Source organism: Thermobia domestica, chromosome 3 (assembly GCF_964235325.1).
Source record: "Thermobia domestica chromosome 3, izTheDome1.hap1.1, whole genome shotgun sequence".
NCBI lineage: Eukaryota > Metazoa > Arthropoda > Insecta > Zygentoma > Lepismatidae > Thermobia > Thermobia domestica.
The window spans coordinates 274886418-274908177 of record NC_137456.1 but is presented as its reverse complement, the minus strand read 5'-3'; the positions used below and the strand labels follow the sequence as shown (position 1 = coordinate 274908177).

General features: G+C 35.3%; 1 protein-coding gene across 2 annotated transcripts in view; it reads left to right on the top strand.

The window, feature by feature from the left end:
* Positions 1–21760, top strand: part of LOC145681060 (C2 domain-containing protein 5) — a 244052-nt gene that overhangs the window by 129513 nt on the left and 92779 nt on the right. For both annotated transcript variants that reach the window (XM_081752409.1, XM_081752411.1), the window contains 3 exons: positions 7634–7752; positions 12132–12257; positions 17350–17496. In XM_081752409.1, coding sequence (XP_081608535.1) covers positions 7634–7752; positions 12132–12257; positions 17350–17496 — 392 coding nt within the window. The remainder of the gene's footprint in view (positions 1–7633; positions 7753–12131; positions 12258–17349; positions 17497–21760) is intronic.

The following is a 21760-nucleotide window of genomic DNA, read 5'->3' as shown; positions in this document are numbered from 1 at the left end:
TGTAGTGATAGTTTTTAATGTTCTAAATGAGTGAGCAAGTATTTCCTGCAGAGTACTGTGGGTCAAATTGGTTTTGAACGTTGTGGACGTTGCAGGATGGCATAGGTGGCTGAGTTCATGCACTTAACCTAGCTTAAATGAGAATATATCGTTGGCCTGTAGGAGGTCCAGTGGTCGTCCCGCCTGAATCATGCACTACTTTGGAAAGGAAATATACATTAATGTTTGCGCCGTTGGTCCGACGAAGGTGCATACGCACACCAGTCCTATTACGAGCTACAGTGACATACGGATGCACACCTATACATCCCCAGTAAACAAGCTGCGATTGCAGATCGCACAAAGACTGCATCTCAAATTAAGACACCAGGAGCGTCAGCTAGGTCCACCTTCTACCGTTTACTGGACTAGAACCACAATTGTATGTGCTACTCGCCAGACTTCCATCCATGCCTCGCAATCGTGAAGCTCGCGCCTTCAGGGGTAAAATGAAATGAAATGAAACAAAATCTTCAGTTTAATGTTCCACGATTATGCCCTTTAGGCTAAGGGAGACGGAACGCCTTCAATGGTGTTGCGAAAGAAGCAATTAGGAGAATGAATGGCGCGTATATTTAGGGGATGAGATCCGTTTCTGTCTTGATTCTAGTGCTGTTCGTTGGTTTGGCGTCGACCGAGTGAGTAGCACATTCCATACTGTGTGAGGTAACAATATACATAACCAAAACCACTCATCGTGTGGAAAGCAATATTTTATGCGAACCGTTTGTGTTCATTCAAGGAAAATTTACCAATATAGTGTGCATCCGGAATATTATCCCAAGCCTTTCTGCCCGCTCTTGCATAATTAGGAAATGCTCTTTTAATGAAACTGATCATCAACACACTGCTTGAGTTACCCAACGTATCCAAAGGGTACGTCACCTTGTTTGGGCAGTATGTAATTAACCTCTCACCTCTCTATGTTATTATTAAACCTCTCATAACAGGATGGATCCTGTTTCAGTCATGGGAAGCTTGTAATTAGGATTAATTTATCAGACTTCGATTTTTAAGTGCAAGTTCGGCACGAGTAGAGAGTTAATCGAACAGTTGAATTTCCTTTGTTTAAAAAAAATCAAACCAAACTATCTAAAACTTTCTAATAATGAAAATAACACTTATTATTTTGCAAGCAATAATAATTTCAATCTCTCTTCTAAGAAAAGAACTTTGTTACATCTTCTTCTCACAATCCATTAGAAGAAAAAAATTACACCTACTCAGTATTTAAAGAGATGACAAGGTCTCTAGTACATAAAGCTTATAAACATGAATGCAAAATTCTAACAAAATTTAATACATTAAAATAACATTCAGTAATCAAATTTAAACAAATAAATATGCCAATAATTAAACGTTGAATACAACTATTTACACAAAAATAAAACGAACAGATTGAATATAACTATTTAGACAAAATAAAACTGGAACAGAATAAACAGTCTGTTACAGATTACCACTGTCACCGAAAAAAAATGTGAATATTTTTTTTACAAGACCTGATATTTCTTCAATAAATCTTGCCTTTTTTCTGAAGAACAATTAAATAATTTAATATTTCTAAGATTCTGTGTTCCAATCGACTTTCCAGTTAGTGCGTGCAGGACAGCACAATTTCTCAATAGTTTATATACAACGTATGGTCCAGTGTAGGTGTCCATATATTTATGCGTTTGAGATTTGTGAGCTACTGATAGGTGATGTGTCTTAAGCATAACTAAGTCACCTTCCTTTAACACTGTTTGCGATTTGTTCTTTAGAATTTTCTTTGGTTTTCTTTCTACTAGTAAATGTCTATCTTCCACATCAATTGAAGTTATTTCTGGAGGCCATGGGTAAGAACTTTTAAAACTGTCAGTTGCTGAATAGGATAAAAACAATTCCGATGGACATTGGTTGGTTGAAGAACAAATAGAATTATTCAGTAAATCCTGCGTTTCCTTTAATATATTACTCCATAGAGCATGATTTTTCCCACATTTCAATCTCATCAATCTGTTGAGTTCCCGATGTTGCCTTTCTACTAAGCCATTAGCGTGGGGTGAATACGGAGATGTAAAATGCTGTTGGATATGATGACGTTTACAGAAATCTTTCCACGATTTAGAAGTAAATTGCGAACCATTATCTGTGACAATATGGCTGGGGTATGGAAAATTATGAAAATAACACCGGAGCAACACCCGAATAATTTCTTTAGTATTTGCATTACGCAATTGATAAAAACTAATGAACCTCGAATAAACATCTATGATGGAAAGTATATAATGAAATCCCTTGCTAGAAGGTAAGCGACCTACTAAATCTAAACACAATTTTTCATGGGGCCGCCTAGCCTCAATAGTAAATTTTCCAGCGTCTATATTTCGATTGCTAAACTTAGTTCGAGCGCATAGCTCACAATCGCGAATGTACTTCACAAAATCACGTTTTTGACTCTTCCAGTAAAATAAGGCTCTGCAAAAAGATACACACTTTTTCACACCGAAATGTCCTTTGGAATGTATTTTAGAGACCACATCGTTTACTAAGGTTCTAGGAATTACTAATAACCATCGACCAGTGGATTTGTCCTTAACAAATAATAAGTTTTCAAAATTCTCAATTTTATTTCGATGGTTTCCAGAATCCAACAATGTTTTCAGTTTTTTACAATACTCGTCTGTTTGCTGTTCTTCAATAACTCGATGTACATTTATAATTTCTGGGTCTTCTCTAAAAACAAAATTTGTGGCGTGAACCTCCGTTTGTAAATGATCTTCAATTTCCTTTTCACAACATGAGACAAGATTTATGTAAAATTGTTTAGTATCTCCACTGCATTCTGGCGGATATCGACTTAGAATATCTGCAATTGTATTGCATTTACCGGGTATATGTTTGAATTGTAAGTCAAATCTTTGTAACTTGAGTATAAGTTTAGTCGTACGAGGATCCAAGTGTTTCAGCGTAAAAGCGTGTATAGCAGCACTGTTATCACAATGTACTATAGTGCTTCTGCCTAGTATGTAACTAGAAAAATATTCACATAAATATAGTATTGCCAAAAGTTCCAATTGAAATACAGAAAGCGAGAGTTCATGTAATTTTAATCTACGACTTGCATAAGCAATAACAACAGGATTATCATCATTATTAGGAAATTGCGCTAAATAGCCAGCTAAATTATACGCACACGCATCACTAAAAATATGGAAATTTATAGAGAAGTTGGGTTGGCCTAATGCTGGTGAATTGCTCGCTAAATTTCGTAGTACGTTAAATGCATGTATTGCATCTTCATTCATTACGAACGGTTTATCTTTTTTTAATAATTCGAACAATGGAGCTGCAATAATAGTATAATCCTTTAAATACCGATGCCTCCATCCGACTAACCCAAGGAATGAGCGTAAATGTTTTCTAGTTTTTGGCATAGGGAAACAACGTATAGGCTCATTTGACTTCGGGTCCACTTTGATCTCCTTTCCATTTACTAGATGACCTAAAAATTTTATCTCATTCAACAGAAATCGACACTTTTTGAAGTTTAGTGAAAAGTTAGCGGCATCGAATATTTCGAACACTTTGTTTAGATGGTCAAAATGATCATCAGAAGAGGAAGAAAAACATAACACGTCATCTAAATATACTATCACAAAATCTCTTGTATTCATTTTAAAGAAGCTATTCATGGTTTCTTGGAAAACTGCGGGTGCAGATCGTAGATCCATTGGGAGAACCAGCATGCAATATTGCCTGCCTAAATAAACAAAGCTCGTGCATTGATAAGAAGAGGGATGCAGATGTACACCATAATAACCTGACGTGCAGTCAAATGAAGAGAATACAGATGCTCGGTACCTCAAACAGATGTTCATTAATACAAAAATTCAACATCTGCATTCCTTTTATTTTGAAGTTACTGTCTCCAGTAAATGTTGCTACTTTCACACTGTCATATTTTAGTAATTTGGCAGACGGAAATTTCTCTTGAATTTCAAACCAGACTCGTTCACTAAGCAAGTTCAACTCAGCTCCTAAGTCTATGATCGCCGTTAAATTTACTCCCCCAACGCTACAAGATACTGTGGGAGAAGGAAAATAATAATCATCATTCTCCAGTTTATCTTGTTCAGGATCTTCACTAACTACAAATAAGATATTGTACAACAACGAACACTCAACTTGCGCAGGGGACATTAGTTGCGCGCATCCTCCTTCCCCCTCTACATACGGATGCGCGTCTCGTTTCCCTGTTCACTAACATTAGATATTTCATTGCTAACGACTAATGCGTTAGCAGCTTGCAACATTGCCTCCGATGTTTGGCAACTCACATCATTTCCAGTCGATTTTCTTTGTCTCGTATTAAATGAGTTATTAAATCTCCCACGATAATTCCAAGAACCATTATTTCTTCGCGCGAAGTATCTTTTGTTATTCCCTGATCTCGTGTAACTAGCTTCTGTTTGACATTGCGTGTTAGGAGACTCAGATCTAAAGTTATTTTGAGCCATTCGTATATACGGAGTTTTTGTATTGGTATTACGTCTTGAATTAACGCTCCATTGGTTCGCTTCAGCTTCCGCTTCCGCTGAGTTGATCTCAATAACACTCAACAAAACTTCTTCCACTGTTTTTACTTTCAATAACCTCAAAATCTTAGCTTCTTCCAACGGAAGACACGTTAACAGAATATCACGGAGCTCTTTCTCATCATAGTTCACAGTTATATTGTGATATTTCTCCACTATACCCAATGCGAATTCAAGAGTATTAGGATATCTGGATTTATCGTATCTCGTATTACGCAGCTGGCGTTTCTGAGCCTGTTCGAGTTGTGTTGACATATACTGATCTTTGAAATGTTGCTCAAATTCATCAAAAGTAGTTACAGTATCCGCTATAATTTCAAACCAACCGATCGCCGCTCGTGTTAAACACTGAGGTATTATAATGAACTTTTCGGCGTCTGAAAGATTATACAATTTCGAGAGTCGATTAAACTCTTTCAAGAAATTTTTCGCCGCTCCAGGGGTTAATTGTCCACTATATCGTGGGAAATCGCGCAAGTATTTAGGTTTTAACATACTGTTAGACGTATATTCGTTATTTGCAATTATTCTGCTCTCCTTAGGAGTCTCTTTAGTAATATGATGTATCGGTGACTGTCTTATAGGACTATGAACTTCTCTAGTGATAGTTTGTTCTTCCAATTTACGAATTACATCTTCAAAATCTAAATGTGGAGTCGGTTGAAAATGATCCCGATCACTCGCACAATCGTCAACTCGAAAACGGTTGTTTCCAGTCTGAAAAAAGGGAATCCTGTTTTCTGATACAGCACACCTACAACCAGATTCAAAAGTACTCATTACAGTAGAAACTGTTGAAGTTACCGTAGTATTACTAGAGGTAAATGTGGGTATTGATACAGAGCGCGTCCCATTATCTGAGGATTTTGGAAAAGGTACACGAATATAATCAACATGATTAGTATCAAAATTATTATCTGCTTTTTCATACTTACGCTTTATAGCATCTACTTCCTCTTGCAACAGTTTATACTTACGGTCTATTACTTCGTGACAATGTTTACAACTATTCTCTATTCTTTTTATGTTCTCATCCGTCATTTTAAAGTTTGATTTTAGTACATCAACTTCTCTTTCTACTTCCTGCGATTGCGCTTTGCACAGAACCATAACTGCTTTTAAACTTTCCGAATCTTCCGACTGTTTTTCCATTTTCTTATTTATTTCCACAAGTTCTTGGTCCAAACGTGCTACTTCCTTATTCAATTCAGTTTTCCAGTCCTCTCTCATCTCCTTCATTTGATTACTCAATTCTGTAAATTTTTCATTTATATCCGTCCTATTCTGAGCATATTCTTCTCGCAAAATTTTTGTTTCCTCGCCTAAAGTATCAAAGCGCTTATTGGTATCCTCACTTAAAGCATCAAAGCGCTGATTGGTATCCTCACTTAAAGCATCAAAGCGCTGATTGGTATCCTCACTTAAAGCATCAAAGCGCTGATTCATTATCAGGACCAAATCTTCCAAAGTAAATTTTGATTTCTCAGTCGCCTTTGTCTGCTCTTTTGAACCGTCTCCTTTATTTGTTTCCGGCATTCTTGGTATATCACATTCCTTACAATACCAGTCTACTTCAGAATTACTAAATTCGTCGTATCTATCATTATCAACATTTACACAATTAAAATGGTACCATTTGTGGCAACGTCCACACATAATGGAATTCACCACTTCATCATTTTCCACTGTCTTTCCACTGCAACATGCATAATTTTCACTGGAATCACCAGCTCTCAGTCTTTTCACTTTCTTAGCCCTAGGCATTTTCTTCTTTCAAAGTGTTATTTACTATTTTCCCCGATGATTGTCAATGTCAGATGTAAGCTTTACTTCTGTTGTTTCTTTTGCCCAACTTTCAATACAACATCACTACCAGAGTTATAAATAGATGGTACTCTGCTCCAAATCGTCGTGCTTACGGTCGCCATTTTGTAATTAACCTCTCACCTCTCTATGTTATTATTAAACCTCTCATAACAGGATGGATCCTGTTTCAGTCATGGGAAGCTTGTAATTAGGATTAATTTATCAGACTTCGATTTTTAAGTGCAAGTTCGGCACGAGTAGTGAGTTAATCGAACAGTTGAATTTCCTTTGTTTAAAAAAAATCAAACCAAACTATCTAAAACTTTCTAATAATGAAAATAACACTTATTATTTTGCAAGCAATAATAATTTCAATCTCTCTTCTAAGAAAAGAACTTTGTTACATCTTCTTCTCACAATCCATTAGAAGAAAAAAATTACACCTACTTAGTATTTAAAGAGATGACAAGGTCTCTAGTACATAAAGCTTATAAACATGAATGCAAAATTCTAACAAAATTTAATACATTAAAATAACATTCAGTAATCAAATTTAAACAAATAAATATGCCAATAATTAAACGTTGAATACAACTATTTACACAAAAATAAAACGAACAGATTGAATATAACTATTTAGACAAAATAAAACTGGAACAGAATAAACAGTCTGTTACAAGTACAATCACCAAACCTATCCCTCTTTAACCATATGTGGAGCTAAATTGAACAGCGTCCAGTCCAGTCTGCAACCCTGACGACATGCTTTGATCAATTATGCACCAAGTGTAAGAAACATGGAATACCAATTCCATGCAAGAATGCAGGCCTGCATTCAAGCTAGAGGAGAGTACAACAATGTGCTGACATCGTCTTTTTGACACACCCAGTACATTCCGTTCATAGATGTAGAACTCTATTCACATTATCATGTACAGAGTACAACCTATAGTGTGTGTGCATAAAATTTCATTCACGTCTAATGAGTTGTGGGTGTTAGTTTTTATAGTGTATCATTTGATTCTCCCTACAATCATGTAGAGCTATGTGGGTTTGTTTTGTTATTTGCCTACTATACGAGATATATAATATGTGTGTGCTTTTTTTTAAAAAATTTGTTTCCGTTAAAAGCCACTAGTTTGTTAATCATTAGAAACAGAATTTTTGTAGATTTTCTTGTCTTATTCATATTCATAATTATTTTCCAGATGATTCCGAGTTGATTTTTAACTTGGAGGACGATCATGTAGTACCTGAAACAGCAACCGTGATACAAGCACAAAAAGGGCGTGGACGTACCTTAAAAAATATTATTACAAAGCCACACGTAAGTTTATAAGTTATACGATAATAGAAGTAGGGTATAGTATAAATATGTCTGTATGAAACAGATCGAAGGTAAAAATTCGAATTCGATTCGAATTAGGAGGTCGTGGTTCAAAGTCCAATACCGCTTGGACCTGAACTAAGGTTACTAAGGTACCGGTAGCCATTCAAAACTGACTCCTTTCCCGAAGTTTGTATATGAACATTGGTCACTACAACACATTGAGAGAAGCCAAAAGTACGTTTCTTCTTATGAACTCGTGAATACTACACACAATAAATCGGAAGTATTAAAAATGATGATGATATTTCATATTAGCACTGTATAATACGAATGTTATGTTGAACGAATCTGTTTTATCAAAAGTAAACTCATTAATGCATAAAATGCTATGACATGTAATATTGAGCTATTTTATACTTCGACCTGCTTCATTCAATAAACTAGAAACAGAATTTTGCATTTCTGTTTATTTGGTTATGCTTAATATGATAAACTTTGTGTGTACAGAATGGCTCACGAACAGTTGACACATTTGAAATTTAGATGGAAGAAAAAATAAGCTGTAGTCAGTGCTTGACAATATACAAGTGAGTTCTATAGCTTTTGAAAATACTGCTTGGCAGCCTATCGCTAGGCGTGGTCAAGTAAATGTATCCGTTTCCCGCCGATACCTATCAGTCAGTGATTACCCATGGCTGAGAGCGGTCGTTCGTCTGCAGCGCAGCGCGCTAAAGCTATCTTGTTATACGCAAAAATGAGAAGTATTACAAGTACTGGACAGAAATGTCGAGCTCATCTAAAAATTAGTGGGTTCCAGGGAGAAACACTGTCCTTCGTTTGTACTATTCATTCGAGGAAGAAGGCAGCGTGAACGAAGAGCGTTGACCCCAAATTACTTCAGTTCGAACTCTGGAATACATTGAGCTCTCTGAGTTGCCATGATAATGTAGCCCATCAAAGTCTGCACGGCATACTTCACACCAAATAAACATTTCCCGCCGCTCCGTTCTAATCAAAGAATGCCATACAGTGATCTCAAGCTGTATCCATGTAAAATTACTGTATTGCAGAAGCTATTAGACCCTGAATGATAGAGAAAGCTTGAGGTTTCTTGTGGCTGCCTTTAAGTGCAGATTTAAACGCGTCTTTCTTTTTCTTTCTTTCTTTTTTTTTTGTGACTGTTTGTTTGTTTGTGTCTATTTAAAGAAAAAAAATGCTCGTCCAAGTCATCAAACATTATGGAAATGCGATGTCAGATAGTTCTATTGCATGCGACATTCACGCAAACATATGCCGCAGAGTGGTACGAAACATGCGCAAGCGCCTTGAAGAGGTTCGGCAAACCTGGAGCCATAATGAACATCTGATAGAGTGAAAAAATCTTTCCATGGACACACTATTCTGTGGATAATGATATGCACATGTGATTTTAAAAATAAATTTGCAATCGAAAAATCAAATGTGTCGTGAGCCACTCTGTATAATTCATGTTTCATTTTTTTTTTAAAAATTAATATCAGGATCGAAAGTTAATTTTATATCGCTCTTTAAGCCTTATATTACCCCGTAGTTACACTTTTACTTCCGACTATAGCACCTCTATATATATTACATTATCGACCATTTTACATTGTTTTAAATATACTCCTTGCACTAGCAACGTACTTAGGAATTAGAAATAGTTAGTTTTGTGATACTGTAGAATAGTTTTCAATTGAAGAAGAATTTATGCAGGTCGTATCGAACATCGTTGCAGCATTTCTTACGTGTGCAACCATAGTTCGGCAAACCTAGTTCGTGCCACACTAATTCACTGACAAAAAATACTATTGTTGCATAGTTCAACAGTATTAGTCAGTAAAACGTCGTATAAGACGCACTGTATTTTCTGTATTCAATTTCGAGTAAAAAATATTTTCATTGCATATAATAAAGATTTGTTTTTAAGTACAAAATGAAAATTTAGCAAGAACTATATGCAGAGTTACGTATGCTTCCAGAGAAAAATATACATATTCGGGAACAGTATATAGTACTGTTCGCTCGAGTGTACATAAAGCGATTGTAGGCAAACAACATTTACTGAGTTACTGAACTGCTCGTAGCTGGAGTGCTGTTGCACTCCACAAGGAAATAAAGAAGTCATCAAGCATCACAGAATCGTTAATACTTATTGAAATAATCAAAATCTTTGTGTTGATGTACAAGTCGCAGACCATTTTTGGACTTAATCTCAAAGAGAAAAAAATTTATCTTATACGGTGGCATTTTCCCATTAATCAGTCATTTTTGTCTGATTATTAACTAATGACTCACCATATTTATCATTAATAATAAATAAAATGTAACGTAATAAAATGTAAATAAAATAACGGGGAAATTTCCGTAGGTTCTTTTCAAAAAAAGAAAAAGAAATGGGTCATTCTTATAAAATTTTGCTATCAGATGATCCATTGGTAGGTGGTATTTCGATGTTTCGTTGAATTTAAATCAGAACAAGGATACTTGGTCTATAACGAGATCCCATCACCTTACGGACTATCCTGTGATTTTTTTTTCCCTCAAGGTTTTCCATAGTCGTACGGAGCTAATGCCGTCCTGGTTCGTGTAAGTGTGCAGGTCCTTACTGACTTCCTTTCCAATATGTGTTCCTCTTTGTCAGTGTTATTCTTTCCAGAAATAACTTTAGAAACTACGTGAATAACTAGTGGTGCATACGCATAGGATTAATAACTTGTAAACGTATTCTTTTATTTATTGTGTTTAATATTTAATGTACCGTTGGTAACTATATTAAGGCTGCAGTGACTCAATAGTAGAGCACTCGCCTCTGGGTGTGTTGGATCGTTTGTTTGATTTGAGCTTTCGCCAAGGGAGCTTTGTGGTGGACACCAATGTGTGCGTGGGTATTCTTGGAATGCTTCCGTTTCCTTCCACTTTCCTTTCGTACATTAATTATCATCACCGTCTCCCTTAGCCCTGGAACATAAATGCTGAACGTTAATGAAAAAGTACCGTTTCGGTACTCTCTTAATACCTTCCTCAGCAGATCTGAGCAACTCACGTGCAACTAATCTCACTTTTTAAAATTCTATCGTACACTGTTTCATGTGGACGGTAAATAAAGATAGGATAAAGGAAACTTGTTGTTATGATAATGTATCTTCCTTGCACTAGAATTCTTTTGTTTTGAAAGTCGTATTTCTGTAAACAACTTATGTAGAAGATTATAAATATGTGCTCGAACTCCTGCTTATTTCTAACAGACACTCTATAACGCTGTTGTTATAATCTTAAATCTACGATTAAACGTTAATAGTTAATTGTATCAGACATATTTTCGACTTCGGTGATTACACACGTTTTAACTTTCCGAGGACTTTTCAAAACATATACGTTCGCATTATATACTAGATACTTAGCTTGTTTATTCCGAATTAGCACTATAACCGTAATTTTTTTATTATTATTTTCGTTGAAGGAAGTCAGGAAACACTGAAATAATACAGTTAATAGTATATTAAATATTAAACATAGTAAATAAAAGGGTATAAATTATTATAAATGTGCGCCAATTCACATCCTTAAACAGTAGGATTAATACTTAAACCTTGAAGGAAACTTACATAAAATTTTATGTAAATTCGTTTTGTTTTTCTTCCTTCCTTTCTTTCTTTCTTCTTTTAAAGGAGTATTCCCCTGGAACCTTTTCTTGAGTAACCGCGAGTTCAACTCGAAGCAGTAGACCCCAGCTCGCGCAAAGTGAGCTTTGTGGTGAAAAACACCGTGTGCGTGGATTTTCTCGGGTTTCTCCCGTTTCCTCCCATTTTCTTCATTCCACCATTTCATTCATTTCCCATCATCGCCGTCTCCTTTAGCCTAACCGACATAATCGTGGGACGTAAAACTTGAATATTTCATTTCATTTCATTTCGAAGTACTAGATATATTTCTGGGAAGCCTCACAATTTCCATGAAATAAGATTAATCTGCTGCTTACTACGCCTCCACTTGAAGAAAATTCATTTGGTAGGATTGACAGAAGAAAAGGGACTGAATTCCAGTTAATTGGAACTCACATCAACGGATTTCCTAAGCCAGAGGCCTTTTCAATATTCCAAATATTTTCTGTTAATCGAAGAACGGATACATAATGTGGTGAAAAGATGATACGAAGATATGTATGTTAAGAATGGTAGGATAACATTTTGGTTGATTGATTGGTTATGGAATTAACTTGACAGAATGGGTTCACTGATAGGCTTGTATTTCTGCGACGATGAACTTCTGGGTTTGTTAAGCTATTAGATAGTTAATTGTAGTTGAAGTAATGAAACTTAACTGTAAAGCCTATTTACGTTTATTTATTCTTACAGACTGCTCCAAAAGAAAGATATGGCGTGGACATAACGCCGTTGTCATATATTCCCGGTGGGAAAATTGAAAAATACCTCGGGAATTTGAACTTTTTCTTTATTCGGGAAAGTACTGCGATTAGAGAGGTAAGTAATATAAAAATTTTCGAATTTAAGTTCAGTGAAAATTTGTTTACTCTGTCCCCTCTATTCCATAACTTGACTTTATTTATGTGAAACCTTCACTTGTCCATTAGATATGCATTACTGGTTCTCATTACTTTGCAAATTGGCCACATGCTATCTTGGGACTTGATCATTTTGTAACATTTTCGTTTCTTTGCTTCTTGTTTTAAATTCATCTTTTTATCTTTTACTAGTTTAATGTGTATATTTCTACTCGTTGAAAGGATCAAAATAAAATATACTTATATGATTGTTTATAACCCAAATATACTGAAAGCACTATATAAAGAAACTTAACTTTCAAATCTTGCATTGCTTCCTGACGGAATATATAGAAAGAGATAATAATATTGAAAGAGGTATTGTAGGTTCCCAAAACATGTAAATTGTATTGAAGATCGTATTTCTATCCATCATCATTACAACGGATTATTATTATTATTATTATTATTATTATTATTATTATTATTATTATTATTATTATTATTATTATTATTATTATTATTATTATTATTATTTTATTTTAATTTTATTTTTATTTTTTTTTAAGACAGTTCAACGTTATACAAGGTTAGCCAAAATTATTAATCGGATTTGAAAGCACTGTTTAATGACGTACAAAGATAGCTGATACATGAAAAGATAGATACACCCACCAAGTTTCTGGTACATTCTACAAATGTTCAATCTTTGCACCCTTGGCCACCCGCACACATCCAGACGGTAATCCAGTTCCGTCCATACGTTCACTAGCATGTTTCCGTCGATGTCCATCACAGCAGTAGTGGTGCGTTGCTGCAATTCTTGCACCGTTGGCGGTATTGAGGGTACATAAACTTTGTTCTTAACATAACTTCGCAGGAAGAAATCACATGGCTCAGTTCACGGCTTGCCCTGCAATCTAGCTTGCACGCGTGCCACAAATCGGGCTTTTTAAACTTGGTGAGTGTATCTGTTTTCGTCCTTGTACGTCGTTTACTTGTCATTAAACAGTGCTTCGAAACCCGATGAATCATTTAGGCTAACTCTATATTGGTAACAGTTTAAATAAAAAGTAAGATAGGTGTAAGAGGAAGATCCAGGGTTCCTACTGGTCAGGGAAACTCAGGGAAAAAGACTGGAAATCAGGGAAATTTTATAAAATATATATTTTTCTAACATTAATTGTACACCATTTTCAGCTTAGTCAACCATTAATGATCATATTATTGAATGTTGCTCAGATTTTTGTGGGTGGTAAGTGGAATGCACGCATGAGCAATTGATTATTATTTGTCTCTATAGAATAAATGTTCTCATATATAAATATTCACCGTTATTTATTCTCTATATGTAACATCATCCGACACCAGTCATGAAAGTCAGGGAATTTCCTGCCAAAGGTCAGGGAAGGTCAGGGAGAAGTCAGGGAAATAGATTTCTCCAGATCAGTAGGAACCCTGAGATCAATTTGAATTCCGAAAAGAAAAGGCACTAGAGATGCTGTTGGCTTGATTAGAGTTATATCAACGAGTTCTTGATCTAAGGGAAGACTGTGCTTATGCTTCATCGACTGGATTAGTTGGACCAAACTTCTGAAAATACTTGAAGATATCGGGGTCAACTGGAGAGATCGTCGATTTATTCGCAATCTATACACAAGACAAAGAGTAAAGTTGCGCTTGAATCAAGGAAGAAACAACAGCGTAGAGATCGGAAGAGGAATCAGACAAGGATGTAATATGTCACCCCATTTATGTAGCGTTTATAATGAATGCTTAAATGAAGGAAACATTAATGGAAGTTGGAGATTTCAAGATTGGAGAACAAATCGTTAACAAGATCAGGTATGCGAATGACACGGTTATTGTAGCTAGAACCGAAGTAGAACAACAGATGATGGAGTAAATAGTTAATACTGGAAAACAATTAGGAATGGAAATCAGCATCGAAGAGTCGAAAGTCATGAGAATATCTCGTGAAAACACGCCCTTATAAGTCAGAATAGAACAAAGAGAGCTTGAAGAAGTCGATCATTTCAAAAATGTAAGCAGTCTTTTGACGAGAGATACTTACTGAACCAAAGAGATCAGGTCAAGAATTGTTGTCGCCAAAGAATCATTCAACAAGAAAAGATCGCTCCTAACCAGCAGGCTTAACATTGAACTAAGGAAGAAAATGGTCAAGTGATATATTGGGCTATAAGTTCGGAAACGCGCACACTACGAAAGGTAGAGAAGAAATACTTAGAGAGATTCGAAATATGTTGATGGAAAAAAGGTGAAGATAAAATGGACAAAAGAAACGAAGATGTATAAAACGAGTAGGAGAGAAGAGGACACTTTTAGCCAGCATATTTCGTAGGAAGATCAATTGAATTAGATATATCTTGGGAAGAAATTGTCTTCTTTATAAGCATAGAATTAAAAATGGAAGGAAAGCAACGAGCAGGAAGAAGAAACACATTGATCGATGATTTAAAAAATAAGAGAAGATATCGGGGGTTAAAAAAAAAAAGAAGTTAAAAATCGAAAAATCTGAAAGAAACATTTCAGAGTCGAACCTATAACAGAAAGAAAGGGTAAAAACATTAGTTCCAGAACGTGCTGACAGGCAAAAAAAAAAAAAAAAAAAAAAAAAAAAAAAAAAAAAAAAAAAAATAAATAAATAAATAAATAAATAATAATAATAATAATAATAATATTATTATTATTATTATTATTATTATTATTATTATTATTATTATTATTATTATTATTATTATTATTATTATTATATTTATGAGAGATTTGGTTAGTTTTCCAATGTAACTTGATCCAAGTTAAGAATATTTTAATCTAGTATCTCCGAAATCTTAGAATTGTGTATTATCATATATGAGTACTTAAACCCACAACCAGTACGTTCACTGCTAGTAACGCATGCAACTTTTCACTAGAAGGTAGCTGTGAATAATTCTTCCTCTTAATCTTTATTCCTTGTTCTTTAAGTGTGGTCTACACGTAACCAGCCAGACTAATATATCACATGTTCTTCTTCATAAACTTCATAAAAACATTCGTTAATCTACTATCTGAACTTCACATTTTAATCTCCTACAAAGTCTATTTCCACACTCATTATGCTACATGCTGTTACCAACGTAATGTGTGAACCTTTTATCATTTCGTGCCTACACATAATACTTATCAATCCAACATAAAAGAACTATTTTTCTTGCTTTTTCCTCTTCATTTTTATATTTCGTGTCTTCTGTAAGCAAGATTATAATCGTAGAATCAATTGAATGCATGTACCTTAAATTTGTTAATGGATGCAAACTTTGTAAATAGACAGTGTTGTGTGTCATTCAGATTTTTTTGGACATAATAAAAAGAAGGTAAAACAAAACATGGCTACGGCCTAATTTAAAAACGTAAAATATTAGTCTATGGATGAATATGTCTCAAAATTTAAAAAAGAATTGAATTTAACTAACTGTCAAAGAAGTGTAATTTGAGATAGCAAAAAAGTTAAATTTGGGACACCAATCTTTTATAAAATACTAAGTACGGGAAAAAGATCTTTAATGTTACATAGAGCCGTGGTGGCTCAGTGGTAGAGCGTTCACCTCTAGTGTATGGGGTTATTGGTTCGATCCAGGCTAGCGCAAGTGAGCTCTGTGGTAGACAAACACCATGTGTTTAGGTTTTTTTGTGGGTTCCCCCGTTTCTTCCCACTTTCTTCATTCTACAATTTCCCTCATTTCTCATCATTACCGTCCCTTTAGCCTAGCCGAATAATTGTGGAACGTAAAACTTAAAGATTTCATTTCATTTCAACCTCCCATGGTTATGCCTTATAGTATATGAAAGTAAATGGTTATAAAAGAATTTTTGGAATAAGAATATGAATGGAAACAGAACTACCCCGAGAAAATCCACGAGCACAATGTTGCCTACCACAAACTCACTGGCTGGGATTAAACCATGAACCCTTTCGCACGAAAGATGAGTCCTCCACCCTCCATCAAATACCGAAATAGCGTTTCATTTCTTTGAGATTTAGAGAAACACATCTTTAAGTGCTGTTACTATTGCAATTCGGAATATCACGAAATAAACCAATGTTTGAAATTTTAGTAGACTGTACAGAAGAAGAAATAATCAGTTGTATATCATTCTTGCAGAAACATCTAGAACCCCCACTTGGTGTAGTGACCAGTACGCTTGACTTCGGTTCGCGTGGTCACAGGTTCGATTCCTTTTGGGGTATAGTTGAACGACCAAAGTGGTTCGGATTCCACTATAATCAGTAGGTTCACGTCTCCTTTAGCCTAGCAGGACGTGGGACGTTAAACTAAATCAAACCAAACCAAACCAAACCAAATCTTGCAGAAACATAGGTCAGTATTATATAGCTTTTTATGGTTGTTTTTCGGAGATGTTTGAACACAGAATCATGCTCTTAAATGAAATGTTCTTAGTTTTTCTCGACAATAACAACTCCTTGTAACTAAATTGTAGCTTTTAGTGTAGGCGGATAGTTTGCATTATCGCTTTTGCTAAGGAAGACGGGTTTTGTTCCCAATGTGAGTTTATGTAATTTGTGATCTCACCCACTGAGGTACTCAGCCAAATACCGATAAGCAATAGTCACGTCTCGTATAGCCTCAATACTGAAAAGGATCAAACTCGAACGAATGATCAAAGTAACAATCTACAGTTCACAAAACATTATATCACCAAATATCAGCATATACTCAGTTTGGGGAGTGTTTTGTTTTTCCTCTTGCATGGAAAGCATTTATCCATCTGGGATACCCTTGCAGTGGACCACTGGTTAATGATGGACGTATTTTTATTACAAATGTATATTCTTGTTCGCAAGAGGGATAAAGAAGTTTTTTGAGATGATTAGCACATTGAATAAACAATATCATAATGATAGTGACGAATTTGTAACTGCACTTCACATCTTAATGTAACAAAAAGGTTATAAAGGGTGGGACATAATATTTTATTAAAACTTTTGTAGCGTTTCTGTTGTAAGAACTAAAAATATGTTTTTCTTTTTGTTTCTTTTTTTCTTTTAGGGCGGCGGCTTAAGTGGATTTGTTCACAGTTTTGTAACAGAAGTATTAGCAATAGTTCGGGCACACGTAACCGCTCTTGGGGGCAATGCAATGGTGGCCTATTTCATGTCTGAATGTGTATTACTGCATAACCCACACAAAAATCAGGTAAGTACTGTACATTATTATGATTATAACTATTATTGCTGAAAGCGTCGATCGAAACGAAAGCTTTTGTTAACGTCCCAGTATCATACCATGTAAACTAAAGAATAGAGATTAAATTAATGAAAATAAAAGAGAATGAAAAAAATTGATGGAATGAAGAAAGTTTGAGATACTTCAAAAGGTTCACGTACGTGATGTTTTCCATCCTAACCTCACATTGCTAAATTCCTGTTTTTCTCATGTATTCTTTAAACTTTAAATAGCCTAAAATAATTTTAAATTTTACTGTTCATTGATAAATGATTACACAAATGTGAAAAGATAAACCTGATTATAAACCTAAGATAAAAAGAGTCGAATAGAAATCGGTGTAGTCAGCTGCGTTGTCTAGAGACACCGAACAAAAGTGCTTTTTATGATTGCTGACCGCATAGGGTACATTAGCAGGAATGATACATGAGCAAGGCTCATTTTAAGTGTGATGGTTGTTTTTTGATAATGAACATTTACAGAAGTTTGTAAGTCATAGTGTAAATATTGTCTTAACCGGGAACAGTTCCTTTGTTAGCTTTGTTTTCCTTTTTGCGTTTTTATATCAGTTTTATCTATAGTTGTAGTTGTTATGATAAAGCTTCTATAACGGAGAGATTAGCTTAAGAAATTTGAATACGATATAAAAATCCTTAAATAACAAAAGTTTGAAACCCCAAAACTCCACTTAAAACCACATTTATTTAGTTAAAAACAACATTTATTTGTGCACAATCAGTATTTATTCATTATTACAATTAAAATTGAATCATGCTATCCATACGAATATACTCTTATAATTAAAATCGGAACATGCTGTCTATACAGCTTTCGCAGATGGATGGAATAGTACCTATCAGGAAATGGCTGTGTGACTTAATCACCACTCGCTCTTTAACTCAGAGAAATCTTCGGAATCTAGCCAGAGCCAGAAGTACCGCAATGTCAGACTAGCAAGACATGCATTTTGCATCATCAGACATGACATGGTATCGGGCGTTATTGGTATTGGATGCCATTGGATTTCGTTTCTACAAGAGTGTAATACAGTTCATCAGAATGTTGACCAATCAGCTATTAGTACATCGTTGAGGTGTTGGAGTCTGTTATAATCTTATTTCTGAAATTCTTGAATAGGACTATTTTCCAACAGAACTATTCATGACTGCATATGGCACATATCATCGAACAGTTCCTGAGTAAACGTCATGCTTCACTGTTCCCTTGGATCCATGCGAATACTGGATCTCTCTCCTGTTCAACATGACTGCACCGTAATTCATAGCGATTTGTACATCAAAGCCTCCAGCGGTTATAGCAGATAAACTTCGACAGTATGTTTAAACTCAAAGACGACATCCAACGTTTCTTCTGCTATGTGCCTCGCCGTGTCGCAGCATTGTTTGATAGTAGTAACGTCCCGTGTTGCTCACCTTTGTGTGGTCTGCTAGGCTCCCAAAGGTACCGTCAGTCATCATATAGAGCAGCAACTAATTTTACCCATGTGTTCAACATTTAGCGTTGGTAACTCCTCTCTTCCCAAATATTACCATTTTAATGTTCAACGGTGTAGTTTTAAAACAGTATTGTTTTATTCGGAAGTCTATGTCCTTGTTCGGGAAGACAGATAAAACAGTATTAATGGGTTCTGGGTTCGTGTTCCGGGGGTTTCTGCTTGAGAGAACAGATATGACGGTATCGGGTTTGATCCATATACGTTTTTACGAGAGCTTTACTAATGCATAAAAGAAAACAGGCTCTCGGACTGGATGATACCAACCCACAAGTTATGTTAACCAACAGAGAACAGAAATAGTGAGAGTCGGGATTCGAACCATGGATTATTGGCATTGGATCAACACCGTGTTCGTGATACATCCCGGTTTCCACATCAGCAGAATCAACTGATTGTTCTCTATATTAGTTATCCAGTTTCACGGAGAGAAGTTCGGGGAACATTGGGTAAAGTATACCTGTGCCCGTTTCGCAATATGCTTATTGCAAAATTATATTCCGGTCAGGAATAATCCGGCACTCGGTGATGTATATTCCTCTCCTTACGTTTATCAGAGAAAAATAATATCTCTTTGCACCACACTGTGACTGTATACATAAACATGACAAAACTATACACATACACAATATGGAAATACGTTACTTGTGGAACAAAAATATTATCAAGTAACATGTACACTATGACACTTTCATCATTAAATTATTTGGAATGATGGTTAACACTCACTATATAGAAATTTAATAATATATTTTGACTTTTCACTTATCACAGTCACATTTTAATAACAAAAAATATATTTTTTCGAATGTAATAATTAAGCCCTTATTTCTTATTGACGAACGAAACACGGACGCTAGCGGTACCGATAATTACGCACGAAGCACGAACGTAACGCGATAGGAAAATTGCAAGTTCCTCTTATTCATTGGTAGTAGGAAACTTGTACACTGTTTATTCAAATCGTTTCACTCCTCACACGTTCTGGTTCCTCTATCCATTCTGAATAACGAAGATTAATATATTCCGTTCTTCTACTTACTTCCATTGACAATTGGAACTTCCGTGGTAGTTTAATAGTGAAAACCTTCTTGTAGGCCATTATTTACATTGATTAAAGCACTTCTCGATTTAGTTGTTTAGAGTAAGAAGAGGTTGGGTATAATCACTCATTTATCATATTGAGTGGACCATTTGTAAATTTTGTCTGTATTACGTAGCATCAGGAGCCCCATTACTCGTTGCGCGCGAGACTGCCTTTTTTCCAGACAATGGGTGCGTAAGAGTACACTTCTTGATGAGAAAATATTTCTACCAAAACATTCAGTTTTTTGGTAGCTACTCCTTTCGTAGGAACTAATATATGGATTGTTGGGTTGTTAATAGTATAATGATTACACTTGCACAAACATTAAAATGAACAATAACTATTAATTAGCAAAAATGCAAATTATAAAATATAGTTCGTTACTTCGCACTTCAGTTTATACAGATGTGGATGGAAACGTCACACTGTTCTGAATTCTATCCCAAATTAGGTGGTGCAAAGAGAGATGTGGGCGACACACACACACACAAGCACTTGTAAAGGAGGAATTCTGTAGCTTTGCATTTCCGAGAATTCCGTCTCGGTGAGCGGGACTTCCAAGAAATTTACCTGCATATATAAGGGTTGTTCAAATATTATATAACAATATTGTTATAGTTTTAACGCTGTATTTAAAAACTGTGTATATGTTGTGTTTTTAAAAATGACCCTTACATCACGCATAACTATTCTACAGGTCGAAATAAAGCGAAAATGCTGTATAATGATATAACCTCCGTGACTTTCTTTAGATGCTAGGCTAACTAAACATAAGTGTGGTAAAGTCTCCATCACTCAGTTAATAGATTCTCGCCAGATGCAGTCGATACCAGTAGACGAGTCGATACTAAACCATATATTAACGGCAGTACAAGTTACATCAAGCTTGAAGAAAAGTCATATCTGTACTTTTTGTATATACGTCGTGAAAGAGGTTTACGTAGCGGACGAATACAAAATCGTGAACGTTAGTCGAATTATTGTTGTTTTACGACATGTAGAGCTAATTCCAAAACTTCAGATTTTCAAGTTTTTCTGAAGTCTTAAATTATCACCAATACAAATTACAAATCTAGGAATAACAGAAAAATCCAGACTTGCAATGAAATGAAATGAAATGAAATGGAATTTTTAGTTTAACATCCCACGGTTATTTCCTATAAGTTAAAGTAAACGCATGATTAATCGACCACGGACTACCTGCACCAAAGGCATACGAACTAGTGACTAGACCAGCGAGTAGGGCTAAATCCAAAATTGCGCAAATACCTGTAAAAGTGCGGAAAAATTGTCATGTTAAGTTGCACTACATTAGACGTTAGATGGCCTTATAAAAATGTTAATTCTTTTCTGTTTCTACTCTAGTGCTACAAAGGTGGTAATTTTTGTGAAACAGGCCCTGAACATTGATATTTTAATATTACTCTCCTCAAATCTTATGTTCAATAACATAATTGATTCATGCGCGTGGATTGATTGAAAATTATCTTTTCTTTCAGAGCAGTTTTGAATTTCTGCTTATGTACGCGTATTAATATTAGTGTACACAAAACTTAATAATCGAGTAAGCAGCCGATAAAGTTGCCTGTATGCTTGTCAATTTTTGTCACTGACAAGACCACTATAACGTTGTC